Below are 27229 nucleotides of genomic sequence, written 5' to 3'. Positions count from 1 at the left end.
ACTGCTCGTCCCCCTTAACCCCCGTTACAGATTACCCGCACCTTTTTCACCAGTTTCTACCCCCGAACCTTACGCAGAGAGATCCCGTTTCGAACCAGGGTCTTTCTGAGCCGAAGACAAACGTCGAACCAACTGAGCTACCCACCCACGAGCACAAAGGTGTCACAAATCCCTTATCAACTGAGCGTTATCAACGCAACCCCGCATCTCTATCACAACACTTCATTCTACGTATACCAGATGGCGCCATACAGAGCCGTTGGCCCCGAGCCCCGGGCGCCGAACGGAAAGCCCTGAAAGGTTGGTTGGACAGTATAAAGTGAGAATTGAGAGAACTTGAATTTACGATCTCGGCAGTGCAAATGAACATTTTCTTTTCTTTGTCTACATAGCTTCAGACTGCAGTGGGGGGGGGGGGGGCTTAACGTTTACCCTGCCCCGGGCGCAAACCCGCCTCGGGACGGCCCTGACGCCATGCTTCACTTCTGGGCAAGGCTCCAGCTGCATGAAAAAAGTAGCAACAATCTCCCCCTGTCGACGCACGTGCCCCCTGCAACGTTCCACGGCGCAAAAGTAGTATCAAACCGCATTAAACCCGTGTGTTTCAGCACGAGGAACGCTTCGCACACTGTGCACCAAAGGTTTCTTTGCATATTTGATATAAGGGGGTGCAAAAATGCATCAGGCGCAAATTAAACGCTCAATTAATCGTTTGTGTGCGTGTGTGTTATAAACAAGAAAGGAGGCCTGAAATTGAGGTGGGGACTTCTACGTGAATTCCACGAGTCTTATCCTGCTGCCGTCGTGTTTTCTCGACAAAAGAGAACGGCGGCGCAACGTGAAGTGAATGTATCGCGTCGAGAGAGATTCGCCAGCAATAAGCCACCTCTAGCGGCGACTTGTGCGTGTTTATACCCAGACAACACAAAACTTACTGGGGATGTCCCAAACAGGTCCCAACGTCCCTGGTCCCGCAAGGGAGGTTTCGCGTAGTGGGGGAGGGGAGAGACGGAAATCCAATGTATAAACTTACATTTCTTCGTTCGTTTGTTTGGTAGTTGGGTTGCTCGGTTCGTCTGTCGAGGAACTGCCGAGTTGCGGCTAGTTAACGTAAGTATATCTGAAATGCCTCCAAATTTAGGCTGTACTGTTATTCGCAATTGCGTGTGCAGGCTGTTGGTGATCTACGTTGATAGGACTGCAAACCCACTCTATCCTGTGGACGTCCGAAATAAACAACTTTATTGTTGGAGAAATAGATCCCAAACGCATCCCAAATAGATCAAATTGGACAAATAGATCCCAAACGCATCCCAAATAGATCAAATTGGACAAATAGATCCCAATGTCCGTGTCCAAAAATGGATGCCCGTCGGCAAAAGGGCAAGGGTGCAGGCCAGCTGGTACATGGTGAAAAAATAAAACCCGAGAAAGGGACAGAGGAGGGACGACATGGACAGAGGAGGGTCAGAGGACACGACAGGGACATGGGACAGAGGAGGACGACTCGTGTCGTCCCTCCTCTGTCCCTTTCTCGGGTTCCATTTTTTTCACAATGCCCGTCGGATATTCCTGGTTGTATATCCGCAGGATGTTCCATGTCGACTGTTTCAAGGATTGTCCAAATCACGTCCATCACGGGATGTTACACGGAACATTTCTTGCGGGAGAGAAAGAGAAACACAAGATTTTGTAGCAGTGCGGAAGTTTGACTCTCGGTCGACAAACTATCCCAAACGAAATCAAGAAGAAACACGGACGTTATGTAGATGGTGAATTACCCACCAATTTCTTACCCCCAATTACGACCAATTTCTTACTTCAATGATGTTTGTGTACGTAATCTAATTAAACTTAGACACCTCACCCTTCTTTTTGTATCAGAAGCGAGGGCTCTCGAATTCGCGGAATCAATTAAAACTAGTCGTGTATGGTGTGCCATCAAGTCCAGGTACGTACTTACGTGAGGAGCGGTGCGGAAGGCACCTGCTCTTCCGTTAGCGCAGTCTGCCTTGGTGGGCCGTGTCTTGGTTGCGAACGGTTGCAGGGAGCCCCCAACAACACAAGCTGATCCAGGGAACATAACTGGGATGTTACATTGTAGATGTTCGACACATCCCAGGGATGACCTCAACCCTGCCCTAGAATATCCCTACAATGAAAAAATGAGACGCCCAAATACACTTCATGGACGTTCAAGAGATGTCTTTTGTGATATCTGTTGGATGCGGGACAGTAATGAATGGGATGTGCCAGCCATGGCCAGGGATGGCTGGCACACTACTGTCCCGCATCCAACAGACATCGCAAAAAGCATCCCTGGAACCTCCATGAAGCACATTTGGATCTCATTTTTTTCATTGTAGGGATATTCTAGGGCAGGGTTGAGGACATCCCCAATGTTACATCCCAGTTATGTTCCTGGGATCAGTTTGTGTTGTTGGGGATAAGTTTGTTTGCTTTGAGACTGCCAAGTTAGTTTTAACAACTGCTTTAGATTTTTGTAGTGGTAGCTTTCATTCACCTCATGGGACATAGGGTGTCACGAAGAGTAACCAGATGATTACACCTCAGATACATATTTCGCGAAAACTTTTGTCAAGATAGAGGGGCTTTACTTCTGGAAAGTAAGAAGAAAAGAGTCAGAGTCTAGACGCCGGATGAGTAAATACGGGCAAAATCCAGGACCTTCTACTACTGCCTACTACGACCTACTACTACTATCAAAAAAGGAAAGCCTAATGCTCAAATCGTGCTAGGATTTTGCGTAGCCAGTCAGCAGGAACTGCGCTTTAATTTGAGCGCAAATTTTGCGACGAAAAAAGACCTTCGAATTTTTACCCTAAAAAACACGAAGGTGTTCCCTTTTTTGCCATTTTTTAGCAAAAAAAATAGTGCTGAAATAGTGCTAGAATAGTGCTAGAATGCGTAGTCACTCAGCAGGAACTGCGCGTTCATTTGAGCGCAAATTTTGCGGGGAGAAAAGACCAGTCGCGGTGTCCCGTGCACGAATGCTGCTGAAGTCTTCGTGGGCTGTCTGGCAGTCCTCAGCTTGGTATTTTGATATGGGGTGATCGATTGACGAAGGTTGCCAACACCTCTGTAGCACAGATCAGACTGCTAACCGTGCATATCATAGCATACATAGTTTGTTCACCAGAGCCTGATAATACACATACATTTGAATAGCATTATGCATCCAACGGTACAATGGAAACTGCTGACAATACTTACAGTTCATAGATTTGCTTTTATTTATAATAGACTCGTCCATATAATCAGAAACTCTCACAGAAAAGTGCAATGCAAACAATATGAAAAACAAGACCTCTACTATTTCCTTTGGTATCAGCTTTGTCACAAACACAGCAGCATCTGAGCACAAAGCTGGAACATTCTTGTACAAGATGAACGTATGTTGTTCACATAAATACTTCTATTTCATAACATATCCTTTCACCAAATAATGAATTACATCATGTCCATGTGCAAGATCTCTAGGACGGACCAACTTGTGTGCAGTACACAATTTTTATTTTTCTTGCTAGCAAATGCCTGCATGCACAAATTTGTATGCAAGAGAATAGTAAAAGCATGGACTACGAGATCAACTGCACTGTGCAACTTCCAAAACTGCAAAAACCTTTTCTGATAGCATGCAATAACAGACTATAATTCCGCAACTGATTTCATAATTTAGTGTGTAGCACATGGGACATCCAGGCCCACTAGAATCTCTGCGGTAGCAATATATTTTGGGCTCCCCTTTCGACATCAGCAGCTTTCTGCATTGCGACACATTTGTACACTCTCATACTACTGCGAATGTTGAGGCAAGTATCACAAGCAAATGCAGAATGCAAAGCCTTATCTACAATCTTTCGCATCAGGAACATTGTCCTACGTTATGATACATATGTACAGGACCCTCCACAAATACTGCCAAGCGGTGTCCCGAGACTCCTCCTGCAAGGCTGACATGATCGTGGCTATGGAACGGGGAGTCTGGGAAAGCACACTAGAAAACATGTCCTTTTCATGTCCACAGCAAAAAAATAAACATGTGTCTGTACCTCACTGCTTGCATTTAATTGAAAAACTTAATATGTATACTTCTAAAAATGTGCAGGTAGGGCCTAGGTTGAAGACTCTGAAAGCGTCCTAGACTTCTGCAAAATATTGGAAAATCTCCTGGACCGTTGCACAGCTTCAACGGGCACGTTGTGCGCTTCCAGGTATCTAGACCCCAATCCCCCGAATACTTGAGGATCTTCTATGTCACCGGTGGGCACTTTGGTGGGCTTGAGCGGTATTGATAAATCTAGCGAATCGACAAAGTCTAAGGGCCTCATCTTTTTGCCCGTATCAATCACAGCAGAGTCCTCCACTTTCACCAATGGATCGAATTCACTGCAGATCAATTCAATGTCCGACTTTGGGCCAGACTCAAGGTCCTTACCACTGTCTTCCAAGTTCATGAGATGCACTGGGTCCCTGGTGAACCTTCGCACTGTAGCTGGGTTCTGCCAAAGAGGACGATACAGCTTCTGAGGAGAAGATTGTGGCGAACTTGTGAAGCGTAATGGCCTCTGAAACCTGGGGTCTTCGAGGTCATAGGCCATACCTTCATTTTGAAATGTTGTGTCTTCGAGGGAGTTTTCAGTCAGTGAAGAGCCAGCATTATGTAAGGTTGCCATGTTCTGCTTGAACATCGTGTGGGCATTCTCGGCCTGAGCCACGAGCACTGGTGGCAAGCTCTGCGCACGGTAGTAAGCTTCACCATAGGTATCACTATCGCAATGGTAGGAGCGAGCCAACCTTTGGTTGGCCGTGTGTACCCATGCGGGCACTCGCGCTGTGCGTTCACAAACACTGTCCCCACAATCTCGGTTATTTATGGTAAGCACAGTCATCTCCAGGACTCGGTACTTGGCTCTTAGGGCCCTCACTTCTTCCTGGTGCTTCTGGAGACTCTCCAAACACTCTTCCCTTTCCTGAATTAGGTTCTGGATGTCTGCCCTCAGAGAAGACTCTGTTGTCTTCCAATCACACAACTTTGCAAACCACTTTTGATCACTCTCTTCTATCTTTTGCTGTAACGATTGATTCTCAAGGGTGTAGAACAGAAGCAAGCGCTGAAGCTCCAGTGGGTTGTTCTCCCGAAGTATGGCTGAGACCTTCGCTTTGCCTTCCTCGGATCTCATTCCTTTTCGAGCATTCTTCTCCTGAAGGCTCGGTGGGTCTTGTGGACTCTCGCCAGTCCAACTCTCACCTTTTGACAAAGGTAAGCTACCTGGTTCTCCGTGGACGTACTGCATGTGTAAGCCATATATCTTCTTTTCCAGCTGTTGTTTCTCGTTAACTGCCGACTGCAGTCGATCTTCACATGCGGTCTTCTCACCTTCAAGTCTGTGGATCACTGACTGCAGCTTCTGAACAGTTGCTCTGTAATTTGTTCTTTCTATCTCCATCTGGCTTAATCGTGCTTGGAGTTCCTTACTGTGGAATTCAAGCATGCTGCTCTGGTTCGGACAGGAATGATTATGAGAGAAGCCAGTATCACTGTATGTATTATGTCCTTTCTCCATCTCCTGCACTTTCTCACGGAGTTTAAGACCTCGCTCACCAATCTCGTCTAGTAGCAGCAGCAGTTCATCCTCTGCAGCTATTGAGTTGTTGGGAACACCAGACGCGTGATCGCGACAATCAGAGTCTAATCCGCTGTCCTGCTTGTCACTTTCGAGGGTAGTGGAAGCATCGCCTTTGATGGCTGTGACCTGTGAAGAGAGACTAGCCGGTCGTTTTGTCGGACTTTCAGCTTTGGATATGACTACAGTTGGCTTAGTCCGTATTCGGCTTGAGTTCGTTCCAGTGAGCCTCTGTGACTTGGCCCAGGATGTCTTGGGGGAGATTTTGGACGTATGACAACTTGACGAGGAACCTGCGTTGACACTTGATTGGCTGCTCTGCACGAGGGGTGAAGTACCATGAGACGCGGGCTTCACAGGGTGGTGCATGCTCTTCTGGATGTCATGAATGGCAAAAAAGATGTCATTGCGGAATCCCTCGAGGGCCTGCACACGTTCTTGCAGTTCCTGCAGCAAAAGAGGAGTGGACATGTCACACGCTGTCACGTATAGCAAAACCTGGTAGACAACCCAGTGTAATCAATTAGAGCCCAAGGCTCCCATGGAATACTTGTTCGCAGTTTACGATCATCATCAAAAATGCAAGAATTCGAAAGAGTATAGTCGATAAAACAGGAAAAGCAGTTGCTTGACGTCCCGACATACTCACTTCTGAGATGTCAGCTTAGAAACACCTCAAAAGAATTTATGGTGCTTGGGAAGGGATTAGTGGCAGTTAAACTCCTTTACAGTGTTTTGGTGTTCATCTCTAATTCATACGGGTACATTCTCAATGTCATACATCAGTGGTACCACATTTGGGTGGCCTATGGGTCCTCCACATAGCTCACCGAAGATGTCTGCTGCTTTTCCTGATCTCTTGCACAATAAGTGTCAGAGAACTCCAGGGCAATCCTGGCATGGAAATTACCTTTATGGCCAATAGTGACTTTGCCTGTTCCCTGATGAGGAAGAAGATTGGGCCAGGTACCGCGATGTGACCCGCATCCGCGTTCCAAAGCCTCTGAGGACTTGAGTCACCCCCACCCCCGCCGGGGTCATCCATCCTTGACTCGTCCAGCTGAAAAGTATCAATGAGCACGGTAAGCACAGCAAACAACTAAATTGCCTCTCGAATTCAAATTCATAACTTCAAATTACTTCGTCCTTCCGCCATGAGATGATGATGTACACACAAAAAAATCCTGTGCTGGGCAACCCTTGGTGCTCGCACCTCAAATACTGTGTCGCTACGTATTGTGGGCGTGTTCTAATACGATTCTTTCTCTCTGCATCGCAGTTCTTAACTCTCATATGTTAACATATACATAGTACGTTGATACTTCTAAATTATCTCTTACAAATTCATTGCAACTAGAACCCTGTTCAAACGTTTAGAGATATTTAGAATCTTTTTTGAACGAGTTCGTATTGCAAGTGCACAAGACAAGAACCTTCACTAAGGACCTTCCTCGGCGGAGATATCAAGGCGAAAGGCCTTGGAGTCATTTGCTTTCCACTGCCGCCACCTGCATCACCACACCTCACGTGATACCCAACGTCGCGTCACGCCGCCTTCGCAGCGTGCTTCTTCCGCGACTCACCGCGCCGCGATATCTGGGACAGACGGTGCACGCACGCTATCAGATGCTTAACCTTATACAGCTGTCGCCGTAAAAAGGAAGGAACTCCATAACGAACAGAAGCTTGAGGTCGGAAGCAAAACGTGAACATGTAGGGTTCAAATGTTAACAAGTTCTGGATGTGCTCGTCGTTATTTCCTATAGAAAAGATAGCTACAAATAATAGCAGATTACATTAAAACGCCACAGGATATGGTACACTAGCCCCTAAACCATAACTTTACCACACGCTCTTAGCCAAACACCATCCCGAATGACTTCGTTCTGCCCCTTGATTGGATAATAAAAACAGCCTAGTTGAGATCCACACATAAACCACCACTCATACAAGAATCTTTCACTCGAGCCACACGTAAAGCGCGAAATTCAATTTACACATCTACGCAGGGAATCACGAACTAAGAACCATCGGCGACCACCACAAGAAACACGAATAACAGAAGAACGCAATGTGCTCCCATAGGATGTGTACGACCTGAAAGCAGCAGCAGCAGGGTGTGAGACGCGAGTAGTGAAACCCGTACAGATGCGTAAAGTGCATTATTAAACGCACGCCGCTCCAATCCACTCATGGAACATGGAGACAGGTACTAATGGCTGGACTGGCCGTCACCCAGCACGCTGCACGAGCGATTCGTCTTCTTGGTTTAATCCGCATCAACACTCTTGCAAACAAATGCCCTCCTCTTCCACGACAAGGATCAATGACACAAGGTTTTCCATGCACGCTTCACCATGTAACAGCAATCCTTCAATGAACCGACAATAATTGGTCAACTTCGTCAACCGGTCCCTTTACTGCTGACAATATAGCGAACAGCAGCCCGGACCCTGCTGCGCGATACATTGACTAAGATGTCCGAAGACTCGTATCCGAGCACCCTAGCCTTGACATGCTGTGCACTTCCTCTTGCAACAAATTAAGAACGGCATTTAAAAAAAAATAGCGTAATTACGATCACTATCAATTTGTAAAGGCTGCTACAGCAACACGACGAAAAGATTAAAACAGCGTCCCATTGGGTCCCCCTACGAGCAAGCTCAATACCACTAATGCACGCGTTGAGTACACAACGGGGCCGCGAATTTTTTTTAACGATTACACAGACCCAACAAAACTGAACCAGCGGCATCAAACGCTGCCTATACGCCAAAACCGCAAGCAGCGCGCGGCATCCCTGCGACAATACCTGCCAGTCATCCCGAAGAAAAAGCAGACCACCAAGGGCAGCGACCACGGTCAACCACACTATACTAAGAATGGAACGATCACGCACTCATAAATCCGTGGAGCAGACGCACAAATGCCATGCAAGAAACTGCTGCATATTCTGGAAGACCGTGAGAATCAGCGAAGCAGGCACAATGACCCGAGAGGAGGGGATCTTCCTCCGGTTGTTAGTGGGATAACGAGGGAGATGCTCTGTTTCCTGTGCGCACGCGTGAAGTTACTCAGTCTTGGTCCAGTTAGGGTTGATTCTTCAATCTGAACCCACCGACAACTATGTATATACGCTGGCGAGGCAACGGGCCACCAGTAATCGCCGTTTCCTGTTTCTCTCAGCGGGGTTGGGAGGTGGTAATTTTAGCCGCCGTGCACAGAGGATGGACGGCAATTAAAAACATAATGAAGCTGCGCGAAGCAAACAGGCTCATTTAAAACTCCTTGTTGGTGCGGAAAGACGCGTAAAAACAATTATATGGACGAGACTATGGCAGAGTACCAGGCTTATCTGTGCTACAAGGAATGGAATACGTGAACGTGATCGTAACCAGATACACACAAAGTGAAAAGCCCCCCCCCCCCCCCCCCCCCAATGACGTGCACAATACCTTGCCAAAGTCATGACGAACCTCCACCGTGTCCACATTCAATTCCGCAACGACCTATAGTATAGTTCTATAGTTTACCGGCAGACCAATCCACGCCACGGTGAAATAAAACTTGTGCAGGTCTTCGTGTGATATCGCCAAGAAGTGTCCCTACACACAATCTCCGTTCTTATCAGACCTCTCCTCAAAAACCCACACGGCTTTGTTTGCATGCGATAGGCAAGGAGGCTATGTCCACGCATAGCGTAAGAAGCTGCATGGTTTGATTATCGCAAGAACAATGTTACATTCAGGCTTTACGGGTAAGACGTGCGAAAACTGCGTTACAGAACACTTGACTAATAATGACTAATAGCCCAACAAAGTTGTCAACTGAAGTGACAATTCCCTCTTGAAACGTAGCTAAATTCAATTTTACACGCTTCACTTCTAAGAATTCGTCATAATTTCAGAATATCTTACATTTAAACCCCTACGCGTCGACGTATCGGAGATTCCATGTATACTCTACACTTACTCTTAGAACCTAAGTCAACATAATGTGCCTCTTCCTAACTTACTTTGGCTGGGCACACGTGCGCATAAGAACAATTTACCAACCAACAAAACACCTCGCATCTCCCTCCTTACACTGCGAAGTGTTTGGTCCGAAAAACAGCTGCTGCAGAACAGAACGATCCCATAACGGATACAACGATCGGATAGAGCAATCTGCCGCAATCTTGCTCTTTTTTTTTTTCGCAGAAAAGCCGCGCAGGAAGATAACCTTCTGGCCACGACACACAGACATAAACCTAGATAAGGGGTGTCTGCTCTTCTATACAAGTGCGCGGTGCCGTTAAACAGGTCGCACGCACGCATGCGGGACTTTACAATACCGTGAACGTCCAGGACCGGCATTAAAATCCTTGCCGCCGCACAAGGCTGCCACCAGCAGCGTATTATCTCGCCACGCTTGGTAGAGGACCAGCGGACTGCGGAGACAGCGCTCCTCCCACACAGACGAGGTCCTGTTCGAAACAGCTGCGTTCTTCCTTGTTATGCCGCTCGCTCGCTCGCTGCAAGGGCACGGTGCTGATCGCTATCGAGATATTCGATTAAGATATCGAGAACACAATGGATATTAGTTGTTTCGAAGATCGCGCGATCTAGCATGTAGATTTCTATAGGTATATATCGCGATACTTAATTAGGTGACTAAGTGAGCTAAATGACGGGAGACCTTTTCGATCATGGGTGGTGGTGGTGATGATGATGATGACGACAGGACTCGTAGTTGTCGGCCTCACACAGGTGGGAAACGTCACGACTAACGCCCTAGGGAATGTGAGCGTCCTGGGCCGACTTCTAAGGGAACTGTGCCGACTGTGCTGAGGAAAATCCAGGACAAACCCCATACAGCAGAGCCGGCACAGGGATTTGTACCCGGGTACCTCCCAGTCTCGAGGTGGCATGGCCAGCACGCTAATCACTGGGCCACGCGAGCTGGTGATTCACTGACTGGCCTTGGCTACCCTCGGAACTTGATTACCCACTAAGGAATCCTTTTACCAAGGAATAACAAGCCTTCTCCTGGCTCACTTTTCCAGTCATCCACATAACCAATCCTCTATTCGAAATATAGGTGGCTCTAGTCCTCCAGTTACGCGTGGACTTCACGCCTTGGATTGGGTCGGTTCTGTCTGTTGTATACCATCTCGTCCTTCCTGTCACCTTATCCCCTTCAGCCACTCGGATATCGTCTAACTCATGCCCGCCAGTAACAATCACTTCCTGCACGTTGCAGAGCTCGATCCGGCAAATACGCAACATATACGGTGTTAATAGTTGCACGGTGTCATGGCTCAGTGCGCATGCACCTGAGGGGAAACGGTATCCTACCCAGTCTAGTGTATCCGCATGGCATGATTCCCAAGGAGAAAAATTTCGAAACTCCCGCAGGGATTTCTGGAAGTCCGTATCGCTTCGGCATTGGGTTTCTTGTTGGAGAGATTTAGGTTAGAGTTTCGTATATGATACGAGAAAACAAGCGTAAGTATGTTGAGAAACGGATTCCTTAATTAGTGAGAGCAAACACGTCCAGAATTTTTTCTTCAACTCGGCTTCCTAAGGAACCGCTAAGAAGGCCTTGTAACGTGTGACCAAGTGTTGCACGTTAATAAGGTGCGCATCCCCTACGCTGCATATGCATAACACAACCTTCACCTTCACCTTTCTTCGCCTTCTTTCCTAGCTTTCACTTTCTTTTTTGTATAACAAGCCGGCATCAGCCTGGCTGACATTTCTTCTTTTCTGTTCTTTCTATTAAACATATCCCCCGCCGTCATCTTCATAAAAACTTCATAATGAAACTAATGCCCGTTAGGTTAGATTAGATTAGACACAGAAAAGAAAAATATCGAGATGGTGGCTCCTACGAAACACAGGAGCCGGCTAGTCCACTTAAAAATTAGTACGTCTAATAAGACAGAGGCGCTACACTGTCCATAGGGAATGTGGTTAAAGCCAAACTGTCCGTGCTCCCAACTGTCCAAGATGGGATGTACATGTCGCGTGACGCGTCACAACAAGGAACTGGGACCAGTTGGTACTGGTCCAGTCCTAATGGTAAAGCGGCAAAAAACATAGACACAAGAGGATAACTCGAAACCATCAACTATTAGTAGAGGTTCGACCTGTCCGGTTCCTCGGTCTCTGTTCTTGACTTGCTAGCGCTTTGCCATTTAGAACGTTACGTGCGACGACGTGCCATGGAAGGAGAAAGGGGGGAGGGAGAAACTTTTTTTATAAAAAAAAATACAGTAAAGCTGTCATCGGAACATACTTCTGAATGTATAAATTTTCCTCGGCCCGTGGCTGGTTGATTTGTGGCCCTGAGCACTTTCAATGTTGACGGATGTTTAATTTTTTTTCTTTCTAAGAGTTTTTTTTTTTTTGCAACCTTGAGGTGAGAACCCTACTGAAATTCAAAGCGAGAGAAACGCCATCCTTTCACCGTACTTCCATGCCATGTGATTCCGAAAAAAAAAAAAAAAAAGAACGGTACGGAAGAAAAGGACGTTCTCTTTGGCGAAGAATACGAAAAAAAAAAAAAGAAAAAAAACGGACTTCCAATGAACCCGTCACAAATCGTTGACTAACTAGGCCAGAAAGTTTTGCAGGGATTCCGTTTACTCGCGTTCTTTTCTTCGTGTCCTGGCATCGTAAACACGTGCGTGTGTGTGTCTCGCTGCTCATCGAAGCAATAAAGCTGCAACTGCGAACCCGGGTACACGGCGTCTCAATTGGCTCGAAAAAAACAATCCATACCCAAAGATCCGAAACAAAAGTGGGTCATGATGAGGACTAACGACTTTTCTCCGTGTTTTATCACTTTCGTGGGAGAGGATTCGTGTCGAAACCACGGGAACTGTTGCCTCTTTTAGCTTCGACGAACCCACGCTGGCCAGTCGGCTTCCTCCACAAAGCAAAATTCCCATGACGATATGCGGCGATGTCCGATTTAAAAAAAAAAGGTGTCTTTGTGGAAGGAACTTTCTACGAGTAACGAGTGTTCCTCCGTATTTTTTATATATTCTTGGCAGACTAACGCAATAAATTTCGAACTAAATGTGAAAAGCTCCAAAATGAAATGTTCAATGTTTGGATGTTCAAGGTTCCGGAGAGCTCAGTGCTCCGTACACCGAAAATGTTAATTTTATCAAAATCTTTATGTTTATCACTCTTCGCACGATAAATTTGGAAGACAGGCGGTAACGGCGAGCAATAATTGCGCCTCATAGAAAAACAATACTATATATATTCGCGCAACGCAAATGGTATTGAAACCAGTAATTACAAAACATTCAAGTACCGTATTTTCCGGTGTACAACGCGCGCGTTATACAGTAAAAAAGTGCTCTGAAGAGATCCTGCGCGTTATACACGGAAATATTTTCCTGCAGAGTTCTTTCTCAGGTCGGTGACGTACAAATTGTAGCCTCTTCCAGATTGTGCTGTGACTTTCTCCCAAATCACTTAGGGCCAGTTGACAAAACCGGCGAAAAGGCGCTGGGCTTCATAAAAAGTTAATGATGCTGCTTAAGGCCAATAATTCTGAATTCATTTCGGAAGGCTGGCGTGATTGAGAAGGGACGCGAAACCGAAAGCGGAGAGGAGACTGAAGTATACTGTATGAGTATGACACCGGCTCTGTTGCATCGGGGGTTTAACGGCTTTGACTAAATGTGTTTCAAATAAAGCATGTGCATATACTATACACCGCCTTGGTTTATTGTTTATTGTGTGTTTACTGATGGCAGCACATAAGCTTGTAGCAACAGTGCGGTGCGCGTTATACATGGAATATTTTTCAAATTCAGCCCGTTTTTAGGGGTGCGCGTCATACACGAATGTGCGTTATACACCGCAAAATACGGTACATGATAAATTACCTGCTGGGATTTTTTCTTTAAAGGCGATTTTTGTAGACCATTGGTAAAGTTACCCTGAAGTAGCTGTAGGCACCAATCGCAGTATGCGTTTCTCAGAATCTTATTGGTTGATTTGGTGCGGTAATAATGTACTTTAAAGGGCACGTTATCGACACACTACTAACACACTCCTTTAACTAATTCCCACATGACTGTAGTGAACAATTCGTATCGTGGCAACCGGTACCGCATTCGCGGCAGATATTTAATAAAACAACTTTTTACTAAAACCATCATCGCTTTTATACTACTACCAACTCACTTAAGGCTGTTTGCTTTAACGTGGCGACCTGATGACCGACCTGTCGTGAGCCCTCAAGCTGCTGCAGACACAACGACCTCATCAGCATAATCGCCCCACCCAACTCCTTTATCTGCAACCTCGAACGCTTTCTATGTGCCACTATAGAGTTAATAGCCCCAATTAATTACAATAAAGGCATCTCCGCTCGATAGCACCTCAATTAAATACGTCACCCACGCATCAAATGAGCGTTCCCCGTTTAAATTATAAACCAACTACCACCGACGGCACTACAAAAATACCAGTCATGCTTGCCGTTACAGAGATCACCGTTAGCATCAGCATACGGCTGTCCTCGGCGATGCACCCTGACGAACTCGGCCGAACAATATAAGGGGAGCAAACAAAGCATTTTAGAAGGGGACAATAAAAGCAGATAGCGTTTTCCTTGCAGGGGATAAGCGGCCAACAAGGTAACGGCGATGAAGAAAGGTACCTCTTAAGAGCGACTCGAAAACAATGGGACTAAATGGAAGGGGAGGACAAAAGCACAACCGATGAGGATCGGCTTCCGGATCGGTCGGTCGGTCGGCCGGCCCGCGTGGACGGCGCGGGGTTTGTCTGTCGTTCGGGACTCCTGTACCGGTACTTCGGTACTGATCAACGAGGGTTTTATATGGACGAAAGTCAAGTAAATAAGGTGAATTTGGAACGATGAACTCGAAGGGTTCGGATTAGGGCATTATTTGCGATTATTCTGGCCCTTGGTACGCCTTAATCTCTTGGCTCTTAACACGTACTGGAGAAATAAGCGAATTGTGTTTTAAGAGGAGCAATCGGATATAGCAGTGACTTCAATCTCTCCAACAAACGATTTTTAACGTAGATGGCGCCACGTGTGGCGTTGGGATGAGGTGCCTCAATACAAATACCACGGGTGACTACAGGCGTATATCTCATCCTCTGTGCTGGTTCCTACCAGCTCCTGGACCTTTTCACACGTTCCATCATAATAGCCTAGTTTTTCGCTTTCCTTAGTGGCAGGCCCGCACCGCTCCAGAACAATTGGACGTTCACACGCCTATCGCGCTGCATCCGAATTTGAATAGATACCCGCGCACACGATAGGCAAATACATCAGCCATTACCAAATGTACAATCCTCCGCGGGCAGTTCCCGCTAGGAAGAGGCATAATGTGCAAAGCTACGAAATGTTCTCACGGTCGGTTATTCTTTGCAGCCCCCCGGGAAAAGAACTGCGCAGTAAACATTCTTCCTAGGGAGGCGGAAAGAACCTACCTACTCCTTCGGCACCGGCGTTTCACTTGAGAGGGCTGCGTAACTGCTGTGCGCGTTCCTTGCACTCGGGCGTGGAGAACGGGACGTACAGTCAAACTCCTTTATAGCGAACACCTTTTTAACGAAAATACCACTACAGCAAAAATTTTTTTTTAGGTCCCGCTGGAGCCCTATAGGTCCAATAATGGACATCCTTTTTAACGAAAATACCTTTACTGCAAATTTTTTTTGCTGTCCCCTGAGTTTCGTTGTAAAGGAGTTTGACTGTATTATGAACTTGCAAGAGTTGATAAAACACGCGCTCTTCGGATGCCACGAAGTACCTCTTCGAAACTCTGCAAGACATCGTTCTCCATTTGCCCTCACAACCAATCTCTCAGGGCCTTATACTATATGCTACACTTGCGCCTCCTCACTTGGTCCGTGGTCAAACCCACGCTCTGCCCTAAAAGCACTCCTATAAGCTTCCTCGACAATGTGTGCCTTCGGTCCTCCACTGTGTTTCACCGGATTATATACCGCGGGTCTTAGGGTATCGTCCGTGGTGATGAGACACCCCAATCACCGTCATAATAATCGTCAAAATAAAGCAGCAGTTTGATTTAACTATTTGCTCCTGTAAGGTTACCGCTTTTGGCCGTCAGGGGTACCGGCTGAGTAAGGCAGGGAGAAGGGAAGAGGAGGAAATGTGAGATTTGGCGAGGGAATAGGGAGGTTAAGAAAGGGTGAGGTAAACTCTTCAAGGGCGACACCGCTCATTTAGCGGTGTGCACGTAACCATACACAGTGTCCGCGCTCCGGTTGTGACTAAACATGCGTGTATCCCCGATGCCGAATAACTGAAGAAGTGCATTTAATCACAAGAATTGCGTACCCTTCCTTCTCATCGATTTTGTTTATGCGTGCGGAAAATCGGTTGCCGAAACTAGGAAACGTCAAAAATCACGTCCTGAAACCCAGAAGTTTTGACGGAATTTCCCCAGGAAATCCCTTCTGCTGCGAAATACCGGCAAAACGCTGCCGGTATTGCCTTTCAACCGGCAAGAGAAGCAAAGAACAGGGACGGTGAAATGTCGGCCACGCGTGGCAACCATATACCTGCAGCTAATGTATCCCTCTTAGCTGACTCACTTACAAACTGAACCAGTTTTGCAACTGTACCACAGCACACGTGCTAGGAAGCAAGCCGTCTTCTGCCCGTTGCGCAAACAGACTTTCAGACTCACCATATACGGAATGAAACGCAAAAAGATCGCCCTACCTCAAACAGCATCCTGAACGCAACCTTCTGTATAAGCCGCACCAATTCCTTGTCACAGAGCAAACGTGTTGGTCTCCACGTGCACCAAATGCAGCTCACACGGATGGTTATCCAGAGGCATGCGGCTGACGAAACGTTGCCCGACAATAGATATTGAGGAAGAACAATGCACCCATGTTGACGAGCTATACCGCCGTTCAAAGTGCAATTGGCGCACAATTAGTCTTTACATGTAGGTCAGAGGTGTTATGACGTGTTTTTATCTTTCTTTTATCTTATCAGTGTCCCCATATGCAATCACATTCCGCAATCTGTAGTCAGCCCATGGTACTATTTATATATCTGTCGCAACTAAGAAGCCTGAAACCTTAGCACTACCCCACTCTTACATGTCGCTCTACCTGCACGGCAGTTTAGCCAATCACTCTAGAAAGTGTTTCACAAGAAATGAACCTAAGTTTTTAAAAAAAGAAGAAAAGGTTCATCGCACACCAAAGAGACGGATTGCATAGTGTTACCAGTGGTGTGAGGATGCTCAAACTATATTTGTTTTGTAATTAATTAATTAAGTGAAATTAATTAGTCCTTTTCTTAATTATAAGGATTAGGGCCAAAACCTCAACGAGATACCGGGCGATACAACGGCATGAAACCCATTGAATGCAACTTCGTACCTCTAACGAATCCCTTTCTTTTTTTCTTCTTTTTTTTTTTTTCAGCTCCAAAATCGAACTTTCGGGTTTTCAAAAAACCGACGCGGGACCTGCCGCAGACGCGCGAGGAGTCAATGTCGAGCCAAAATGTCAAAATGTGAATGAGAACTCTGAATAGACTTCGTTCGATAACAGGACGCTCGAGGGCGCTGTGCTCCGGCGCTCCTTGCGTGTCAACGGCAGGTCCAGCGTCGTTTTCTTTTTTTTTTTTTTTTTTTTTTGCAAACCCGAAAGTTGGTCTTTGGAGCCGGGAAAAAAAAAAGAGGATCCGTTAGAGGTACAAAGTTGCAATCAACGGGTTTCGTGTCGTCGTATCGTCAGCTACAACTTTCTCATTGACGTCTTGGCTCTAATCCTTGTAATTAAAGTACCACGGAGGCGGTTTGGAATGCTCCAATTGCGCGTAAAACGATATGCCACGATACGTAACCAGAAATATTCCTTTCTTCCTCCTGCCTAACCAACTGAGTCACTATCTCGCATCGCATGAGGGGCCGTTTACACACGGTCATTCCACCCAATATAACAAAACGGGAAGAAAATTGCTGATCGAGCAGGTCTATATATGCTCTCACCCCCCCCCCCCCCGTTCCTTTAATTTCCTGCGTTATGCGGACATTCTCTCTCAACCACGCCTGTCCAACAGAATTGCTCAGACATTTCCGTTCTCTGAGTCATTAAACGACTCTCTGACCATAAAACTTCCGCCTGTTGAGTATACATGTGCCCAGTGAGGGAGAACGGAATCGAGGGAACTTCCCTTGTTGTCGAAATAGTGACTGCCAAGTTGGCGTTCACTTCTTCTGGGGTGTCTGGGAGGCGGAGGTAATTGATAATAACTGGCGATAACGATAATTCATTCAGAAGGTGCGCGCGGCAATTTGTGATAAGGCAAGTTGCATCCCGACTGGCGTGGGTCCCACACTGTGCTTACGTGATAGTCTATACCTTCGCTGTTTCTGAGCTGCTCCTGCAGAGACCTCCAGACAGTCGTGAGAAAAGTGAAGGGACCACATGCACTATGCCCGCTAGGCAAACGGTTCAAAAGCGTGGAATAAGTTACTATGGAGAACTATATGGAATCGAATGGGGCGGGGTGTACAGCTGGGCGTTGTGCGGTCTGTGTTATGTTTGTCCTCTGTTTAATTGCCTCATCCACTACAGCGGTACCATGGAGAAAGCTATCAAGAGCTGTGGAATACTTTGGAATATACCGTGAAGAAAACCATGGAGAATAGCGTCGAGATCGAAACAGTAATTGTTTTGGAGGCATCCGTTCTCGCCGAACTTACAAAGTTGATTCGTGATTGTATTTGAAGGTCGCGTCGCAGAACAATATCGTTCACCTAATACAATATGCAGTCGCATGTTAGTATCCTCGCAGGCGTGTGGAGAAAAAAAGGCGACGCTCAAGTGATTATTTCGGCGAAAGACTTCTTTTTATCATGCGTCGTGTCGTCCTGTCTTCTTTCCGCGTCATGTCTACGTATACGATCCTAACCAACTCCTCGAATCAAGTGTTCTATCACTTCTTTGATATCCAATCTCCCGTTCGCACTGAGGAAGTTAAAGGTATTGTAAAGCAGCAGGCATACAATTTTATACTGCTGGCTCATTTGGAAGCCTGGGCACTCCCAGTATGCAAAAGCCACAAATTTCATTTAAATACACATCGCAGTTTTTTTATAGAGAATTCAGATTAAATATTCCGGGAAACTCTGTGTCTAAGACCCGACACGAACTCTTTAGTTCACGCTATGCAGGGCGGCGAACATAAACATCCCAATAACATTTGCAGCGTACAGCAACATCTGTGGACCGCTACCATCACCACGCCGGCTCGCCGGACGTGATGCATTTTTGCGTAGGTGACTCTCACGATGATTCTGTTGACAGTTCTGTTACTCATTTCCACGATGTACCAACATTCTTGCATTTTCAGAGAGTATATACTAGCTATCTCGTTTGAATAAACTTTTCAAATAAAGTTCAAGAAGCTGGCTACTTAGCCTATATGACATACTGTAGCCGATAGAGCGTTGGGTGGGCATGTAACACTGTTGCTCGACGAATGGGCGATTGTTTCCCACCATGCGTCGCCCCCGCGTCTTTTCGCCGCAATATCAGTCTTGATTAAAAAATATTCAGAAATTTCTATCACACAAACTCTACAGAGTGCGTTTCTTTCGGAATAAGCTTTCAAATACCGCTGCCAATATCAACAGCTTGCAAGCTGCTTTACAGTACATGCAAATTGTTGGGCCGCCTCTCACATGCGACGTACACATATACCTTCTTCGCGACATTATCGAGGCCCTTTCACACGTCGTGTTTACCTTTCCAACGGAACGGTCGTAAAGCTCAGTCCTTGATGGATCGCGAACCATCAGCTGCACAATTCTCCCCACGCCTTCTGTTTCTTTTTATCCCTCGCGCAGAGCAAGATCACGTTCGTGAGTGAGCGCGCTTTCAATGGGCCCGAGGAATTCGCCACCGTTTTTCTTCCCGGTGAAAGTTTTAACCCACACAAAACAGAGTTGAATGCCAGGAAAAGTGACGACACACGTTCTCCACACCGCGGGGTACCACGCTCACGAAAGACAAGCCGCGCCGTGGATGCGCAATACGGGTTATGAGAGTATGTCCGACAGCTCGTCGGAAAAGTCGAGGAACAAACGGGTTATGATGGCAGCGTTACATAGCGTCGTGCGCTATAGAAAGCGCATGTAATAAGACATACATACTAAGAACGCGTTTAGCTATAACACGATCAGTTCCTTACTGCATAATTTTGTAATAATTATTAATCATAATAGCAATAAAGCAATGATTTATGGCTCTACCTCGCGAGACAACTATCATGTGCGATGTCCGACAGGAACGCAGCTGAAACAAAGAATCGAATTTACTAAACGGAAAACACGTAAAATATATACAGAAGTCCGGTTGGAAAACGAGGAGCAGAATAACGAACCACGTCAACGAATTACACTAAGAAACGAACGCGAATACATAGAAAATAGAGAGTTTTAGCAGACCGTTGATAACGAGACTTGCGTCGAACCGTATCAACCGGAACCAATCAGTGGATAAGATTCTGAGTCACGCACAAGTGCGATTGGTTCCGATAGGCACGATAACCTTATCTACGGTATACTAAAACTCACTAATATCCGATAACTTATCGGAACGAAATTCCCGTATAGCAACTGTGTGTATATGGTGTTAAGAGTTGGCATGGAGCGGTTCGCTTTTACCGATGCACTGCACATCTGAGATTCCGATCATCAATAAAAGAACTGGCTGCATCACCGGGCGCTGAGCCAAAAGCGTTCAGGAACAGTCGTTGACAGTGAATGTATTGAGAAATAGCTCTTCCAAATGAGACTAAATTTTTATAGAAAGCCATCCAATCTCTCGTGAAACCAGTTATTTTGATTTTTCGTTATTCCAGTGATGGTGGCGGTACTGTCACGTGACCCTTTAAAGCTATGGACGGACCTACAAGTTTTCTTTAAAGTTCGGCGTTAGCGCCGCGAAGCAACTGTGGCTATAAGCGGCATACAGACGTGGACAGAGTGGAGAGAAGACGGAAGGAAGGAGTAGGGGACGGGGGGTTAGTATGCGTCCTGGGCCGACTTCAGGGGGAACTGTGCCGACATTCGTTTGGGAAGTTTGCCGAAAAAAAACAGGAATCACCCCAGACAGCCCAGCCGCCTCCAGGTCTCGCTACAAAACAAGGCTGTTTCTAAGTCTTCAAGCACAACCTCTTTACTAGCTTTTACGACGGTATAGTGCGATTTAATACCCTTAAAACCGACTGTGCCCGTTAAAATGTTTACTGCCGTAATCTCGTCAGTAGTGCGAGTAAAATATTTGTTTCTGTTACGCGAAAGAGGCTCGCTGTGTAACCACAGAGTCGTAAAAGAAATTCGCAGAGATACACCGAAAATGAACAGCAAAGTTGAGCATGAGAGAACTGATGTTCTGAGGCTGGAACAACATAGAAGGGACAAATACATACAAAGCCTCAATTCTCAGAAAATCCTCAGAACATCAGTTCTCTCATGTTCAACAGTTGCCGCCTGCGTCGATCCCGTCGTATGAATGTGTGTATGAGTGAGCAAAAATGTAAGAGTGAAAGGAGGATGAGTGAGAGAGTGTGGCTGGTTTGTCCCTTCAGATGACGCACCCTGACGTCGCTGAGAAGGCGTGTTAGCTTAGCTCAATTGGTAGAGCCCTGGACCGGCAATCCAGAAGATGTAGGTTCGACTCCTACAGCTGGCTAACCTTTTCAGTGACTTTCATCTTTCATGAACAGCAAAGTTGAAAATTAACGGAAGCACGTGAACTGAATAGGACGTGGTCGTATTTTACGTATAAAAGGCATATATATACAAAGGGTAAATAGCCGAAGCTCTGTAGCTGCATATATATATATATATATATATACACGGTATTTTCGATCAAGCCAGCCTTGCTTACGACGTCGTCGCGTTCCCTGTATACAAGAAGCACCTTCAGTGACACGTTCCGCATGGTCGTTAGGCAGGCGTCGCGGTTAACCCGGTTTCGCCGACAGCAGCTCTATTCACGCTCTGATAAGCCACTGTCTGATGTGGATCTCATGCAAGCGGCAAATAAATGCCACCGTGGAAGGAGCAGCCAACTGTTGCACTGCACGCTGTCTTATTATGCGGCATCCAATCAATCATTAGTCACATTACTCATGTAAATAACCTCGCAGAGACTTTTTCCCGAGTGGGATCTTCCAAAAGCGGGGAAACGTCTAGCGAGAACACGGTCAGAAGAAGGCAGAATTGGCGAAACGAGATATTTTCTGATATGCATCATAGCTGTGTTTATTTTTTTTTTTCTCTCTCTTCCTTCTTTTTGTAGTTAAAATTATGGTTTGAGATATGCAAGAACTTTTATGCAGATCACGCAGCTCCCTAAAACGCGAAATCCAATACAAACTTCAGTTGGAATGCGCTTTGAGGCTATATACAACTCATAAGGAGTATCGCACTTTTTAAAGGCATAAAGGCATTTGAAAGCATACCAAGAACGATCTCGTTTCCTATCGAGTATAGTGCTGCTCTATTACCATATGCAATGCTAGAAGTTAATAAGCTACAAATATGTGATGAAAGATCCAGTTCCTGCTAAGGCCAAAGGAGGAGCCAGCTGTATTCTTGAAATGAAATCAAAGAGCAGTGAAAGATTCCTGCAATTAGGCGCGTCCAATGAAAGCTTAGAGCACTGACTCAGACCGTGAGGATGACACGTACCATGATTCCATATTGCCGAATAAAAGTGCGGCCACAAACGACATCTTCAATGCGTCTCAAGTCGTGACACAACCGAGACCAAAATACATCGGTGCAGAGGGGCATGTCAAGAAAGTGAACTCTCTCCATCCAACCCGACGAGCAAATTACAAAGTGCGAAAGTTGTTTGCATACGGTTTTGTTCGGCAAACAACAGTGTTAGCTGTCACTCACGGCGAGTAACACATGCAGTCAATAACGTTATGCGCTCCTGACTCTGACAGCTGTGACGCCTATTGTCTCCACGCGTGCTCAAGGTCGGGTGTATCTGAACAGTTCACTTAAACATGTGTGCACGTAGTCACGTACAAGAAAAAAATGTGGATAAGCAGAACTTTATCGAAGCAAAACAACAACAATCGACAAATGTTGTTTTAGAACAACAACAACAACAAGGAAACAAGTATAGGCTACGCTTTTTGAGGATTAATGTGGCCCTTTTTTTAGTCCGTAGGCTCAAATGAAAGATACGATAACAGTAACCAAACATCACTATTATTGTATCTTTCCTATCGTATTGTATCGAAACCTCCAATAAGTGTTTTAAGTAGAATACGCACGCCCACTAAAATGGTGTCGTCCGTAGAATATTGCCTTCGAAATGGCGCTTTCCGTACAAGACACCATTTAGAAGGGTGATATACGAAACATCTTTCTGTATGTAGTGAGGCATACGCCACAGAAGTGTGCGCAGTAGGACAAGGCATTACACCCGAAAGGTGTAAAGAAAATATTGTGAACCTCACCACGAAAATTCCATGCACAACTTTACTCTACACCTTTCCGGTATAGTTCGCCCGACATCTTAAATGCTTACAGTCTGTATTCCTGCTCAGCATACCGAAGAGAGGCAAGTAAAAGCACACTTTTCACACAAGATAGGACACTCAGATGAAGTTGGTTGGTTGGTGTAAAAAGAAAAATAGGGAGATGTTAGTTCGACTCTACATTAGCCCGGCTACTCCAAGAATTGTGAAATGAGGTTGTTCCAGAAAAGTCCTAAGGAAGGAGATCACAGAGTGTGAAACATGTCGATTTGCTGCTGGCCGGTCACGGAGCACTTTCTTGAGGTCAGGAGGGCCGTTGTCGTGCCTGACCAAGGTATTCCGGAGAACTTCACGACTTGCAGCGAATCGCTCGCAGCTGAGCAGTATTTGTTCAGTGCCTTCCGGCACTCTACATTCGATGCAGATGCAGACGAAGTGATTTGTGTACTCATAGTACCTTGGTACTATGGTAACGTGCACTCAGGAGAAAGGTGACTGGCGATTTTAACATTCCAGTGTAAAATTTAACAAAATTGCACGCTTAAATTTCAAATTTTAATCTGAAGGACACGCACGCGCACGAAGTTTAATTCAAAGACCAATCGCCCATATCAGCTTTCGTACGAAAATTATCCTTAGAACAGGGCTGAGCTTACCTAGCTGTCCTAGCTACCTAGACGTGGCATGTGTTGCAACTCCTATGGCGCACGTCATGTTGTGACGCATGCACCGCTCTTGTGTGCCGTCGAACATGGATTTCAGAGAACGAATGAAAAAGCAATCTACAAACACCATTCCCAGATAGCACTGCGCGCTTGCGCAATCGAAAGGGGAAAAAACACACACGCAAAAACGCCTCAATGTGTGGCGCTGACCGATACACAAGCTGCCTTTAGTGTCTTGGCTTTTGTAATCCGTATTGTAGATACTCTTCGAAGTGCTAAGACACCTAAGACGACATGCTAAGACACCTTGTTGTCTAAGCTCGCGGATGCTCACACAACGAGCATCAGATGACTAATGAAGGGAAGTGCCTCAAGATGAGAGCACCTGATATTTCGAACAAAGACTGTTCTTCCCCTGGGTGACTACAGTCTCTGTTCGAAATATTGGCGCCTCTCGTCCTGAGGCACTTCCCTTCATGCTTCATTACCGGTTCGCTGGATTTTTTTACCGCTCTACATTGGATGGCTAAGTACGTCTCAGTCTTTTGTGAATCAATATCTCGTAACCAACGCACTGTAGAATTCATTATTGCTGAAAATTTGCCCGGTTACAAAGCGCTACGCGTCATATCTGTCTTGACAGGTGTCACATGGAAAAGCGAACAGCGCGGTCCTCATCGACGATGTCATCAAGTTCAGACATTCAAGATGTATCATTGCAAAGCTTCGAAGAAGGAAGTGTTGCCCTGAGAGCAACTTAAAAACTGTTCAGGTCATTGCAAACCCAAGGTTTGTCGAACAATTTCAACAAGAGTAGATTGGCAGTTGTGAGGACGTCTCGCGGCGATTTAATTTCCCCAAGAATCACTGTGAATCTTTTTCGTAAAAGTACTTCCAACGCGATAAAACGAACATCAACCTGCTGCCAGGTGTAAGAGTCACGCAGCTGACTCACCACTTTGAGGCACGCTTCGCTTCGCGCGCCGTACGAATCCACATCCCCGATGTCGGCACACACCGATCTTGCCTCCTCTGTTGTCGTATCCACAGTTCGCGTATCCTCAAAACAGACTCACATCCCTTCCGTCCTTGAGAGCATGTATACGTGACATCACATCGTATAGCAGACGACACGAGCTATCGTCTGCTGCCACATCGCATGCCCATCTGGCTGTCGGCTGCTAACAAGTATCGAAGCTTCAGTTGGCAGCCGCCGAGAGCGCGTGTAGCGGAGGGAGGGCGAAGTTTCCGGCTTCTGCACGCACTCTCCCGCTCTGATTGGTGGTGGATTGGTCCCGTGATCTCGTCTCGGATATTAAGTTTCCGTAGCAACGCGCACAGGTGTGTTTGCAGTCCCGTTAGAGTAGCCTTGGAATAGTTTCTCGATTAATCCACGCTGTGAGAGGCCGTCTTTCTTATTTTCCTCCCGCAGAATTCTGGCCTACTTTCGCTGCTGATGTCTGCCACTTCTGACAGTCGGGAGAGTGACATAATAGTGTCAATTCACCCGTCTAAACAATCTCATACCGGGCGCCATGTTGCATGAAAGTAGATTACATCATCATTGCTTTCTGGAGGGCAGGAACCGTGTGACACCCGCTTCGTCCGAATAGCAAAAGTTCGCTGTCAAACTCTGACACTGTTCGGTGACAGGCCAAAGACATCGACCTCCACTTAGAACTACATTAACCGTCTCACAAAGTTTATGTTTCCTCGAATTAGCTGTCCCGGCACCGGGTACGTAATCCTACAATGTTCACACAAGTGTTCACGCCTGTTCGCCATAAAGGTGAACATGTAAGCGTGAGCCGAAACAAGATAAAGGGATGCAATAAGACGAGTAAACATAATTCAGTTCAACTTCAGGATAGCCATAACCGTTATCTGACCACTCGAACTTCGGAAATAATTACTCCTCCACGAACAAATCACCACGGATTTGAAGTTAGAAGAACAGTAAGTACCGCAGCTGGAAGATCGCAATCAAGACATCGCAGACAACGTCCAATAGGCGTGACGCTATCGTTTTCTCGATGGCGGATGCAGCTGAAAATCCCGAAGGCACGCTTAGCAAGAAAGGGTACATGAATCATCACCCGCGGACGAGGCAAAAAGCCACCGAACTTGGTTCACAAGTGAAGAGGATCACGCTAAGACGGGATTATGCTGTTGCTATACGAATGGCGTAATTTCACGCACATTCTCGGATAACAACCGGGACGTGAATTAGGATGTTGCGTATACAGTCAACGTGCCTTTGATGCGTTCCGTGCCAGCGAGCTCCGATGTTTTCGAGAGCAATTGCGCGTTTAATCCCATCATCCGTCTCCCTATCACGTGCAGACACTTTGAAGCAAACCGAACGGATGAGTTGTCTGGAACGGAGTGAGGTGTTCGTGTTGTTCGTGCGTGAAGAGAGGATGAGCAACTGCATCAAGAGTATCGGGGGTGGTAGCCTCATTTAACGCTTCACGAAGATCAGCAGTAAGGAAATACTCGATAACGAAAATGGGTGCCTTAACAGAACGATACGCTTTGTATTCATTATCAGATAGTGCTATGTGTATGCGTTGTTGCGTAACTTACGTTGCTCCTCGCAGGACGTGATGCGGTTTCTTCGTCCTAGCAGAGATGTACGATTATTTTTTAATTCGCGTAGAAACTTGGGGTAGCTGGTTTGGAATACACTGAGAAAATATTTTTTTCATTTCATTTCACTTAGTTTATTTCTCATTCGCTGCAATGGGCGTAGGCGCGGAAAAAAGCTACAGAGGCAGCTTGACGAGCCAACGACCCCGGCCGACATGCAAGCAAATCGAAGCACAGAATCGAAGCAAGCAGATCAACGAGCAAAAACACACCAGGCAGCTATTTTTGCTCGTTGGCTTACTCAAAGTACGACTTCTGATTTGATCTGATTCCGCTGCAGTACCGTTGAAGTAATCAACTACTACTGAGCACAATACTACTTCTTTTGTTCCTTCTTTCATGGTCTAGGACTTGGTGTTGCAAACCGGAGAAGTTCCGAGTCCGGAAGCCTCGATAAACGAAATGGTGCAACACAGCATTTCAGTCACGGTTTAGGTGACCCGTCCGATTTTCCCACCGTCCCGTTTTTACACGTAAACTCCTAACCTAAAGGCATACTATAAGCACTGGGCCCAACAATTACTTATTTTAAAACTAGAATTAGAGCATTCACACGATCAGAAATGCACTCCCAATATCAACACGATGCAGCCTGAAATCATTCCCTCGAGCAGTGCTGAAACCGGGAATGAAAACTCGGCGATATCCATAACTTGCGAACCGAAAAAGAAGGAAGGCTACCGATAATTACGATTAATCTTGAACGGTCCGTCCCTCCCACCCAGG

At 46.2% G+C, this 27229-nt stretch overlaps 1 protein-coding gene and 1 non-coding gene across 9 annotated transcripts in view; one reads left to right on the top strand and one right to left on the bottom strand.

Annotated features, from left to right (window-relative positions):
• Positions 1-3230: 3230 nt before the first annotated feature.
• The window catches only part of LOC135368730 (uncharacterized), a 103086-nt gene continuing 79087 nt past the window's right edge, over positions 3231-27229 (bottom strand). For 3 of the 8 annotated variants that reach the window (XM_064602205.1, XM_064602206.1, XM_064602204.1), the window contains 2 exons: positions 6559-6708; positions 3231-6095 (listed from right to left, as the gene is read on the bottom strand). In XM_064602205.1, the coding sequence (XP_064458275.1) occupies positions 4137-6095; positions 6559-6708 (2109 nt within the window). In that variant the 3' untranslated portion in view covers positions 3231-4136. Of the gene's footprint in view, positions 6096-6558; positions 6709-7745; positions 7919-9103; positions 9221-16379; positions 16495-23845; positions 23938-24809; positions 25047-27229 lie in introns of those variants that run through there. The other 5 variants (XM_064602207.1, XM_064602209.1, XM_064602203.1 and 2 more) reach the window with 5 other exon arrangements.
• Trnaa-ggc (transfer RNA alanine (anticodon GGC)) lies at positions 21307-21379 on the top strand. The gene has a single exon. It is a non-coding gene; the product is annotated as a tRNA-Ala (tRNA).

Source organism: Ornithodoros turicata, chromosome 9, assembly GCF_037126465.1.
Source record: "Ornithodoros turicata isolate Travis chromosome 9, ASM3712646v1, whole genome shotgun sequence".
NCBI classification, from domain to species: Eukaryota; Metazoa; Arthropoda; class Arachnida; order Ixodida; family Argasidae; genus Ornithodoros; species Ornithodoros turicata.
The sequence above is the reverse complement of the archived record's forward strand: the minus strand, read 5'-3'. Positions and strand labels throughout refer to the sequence as shown.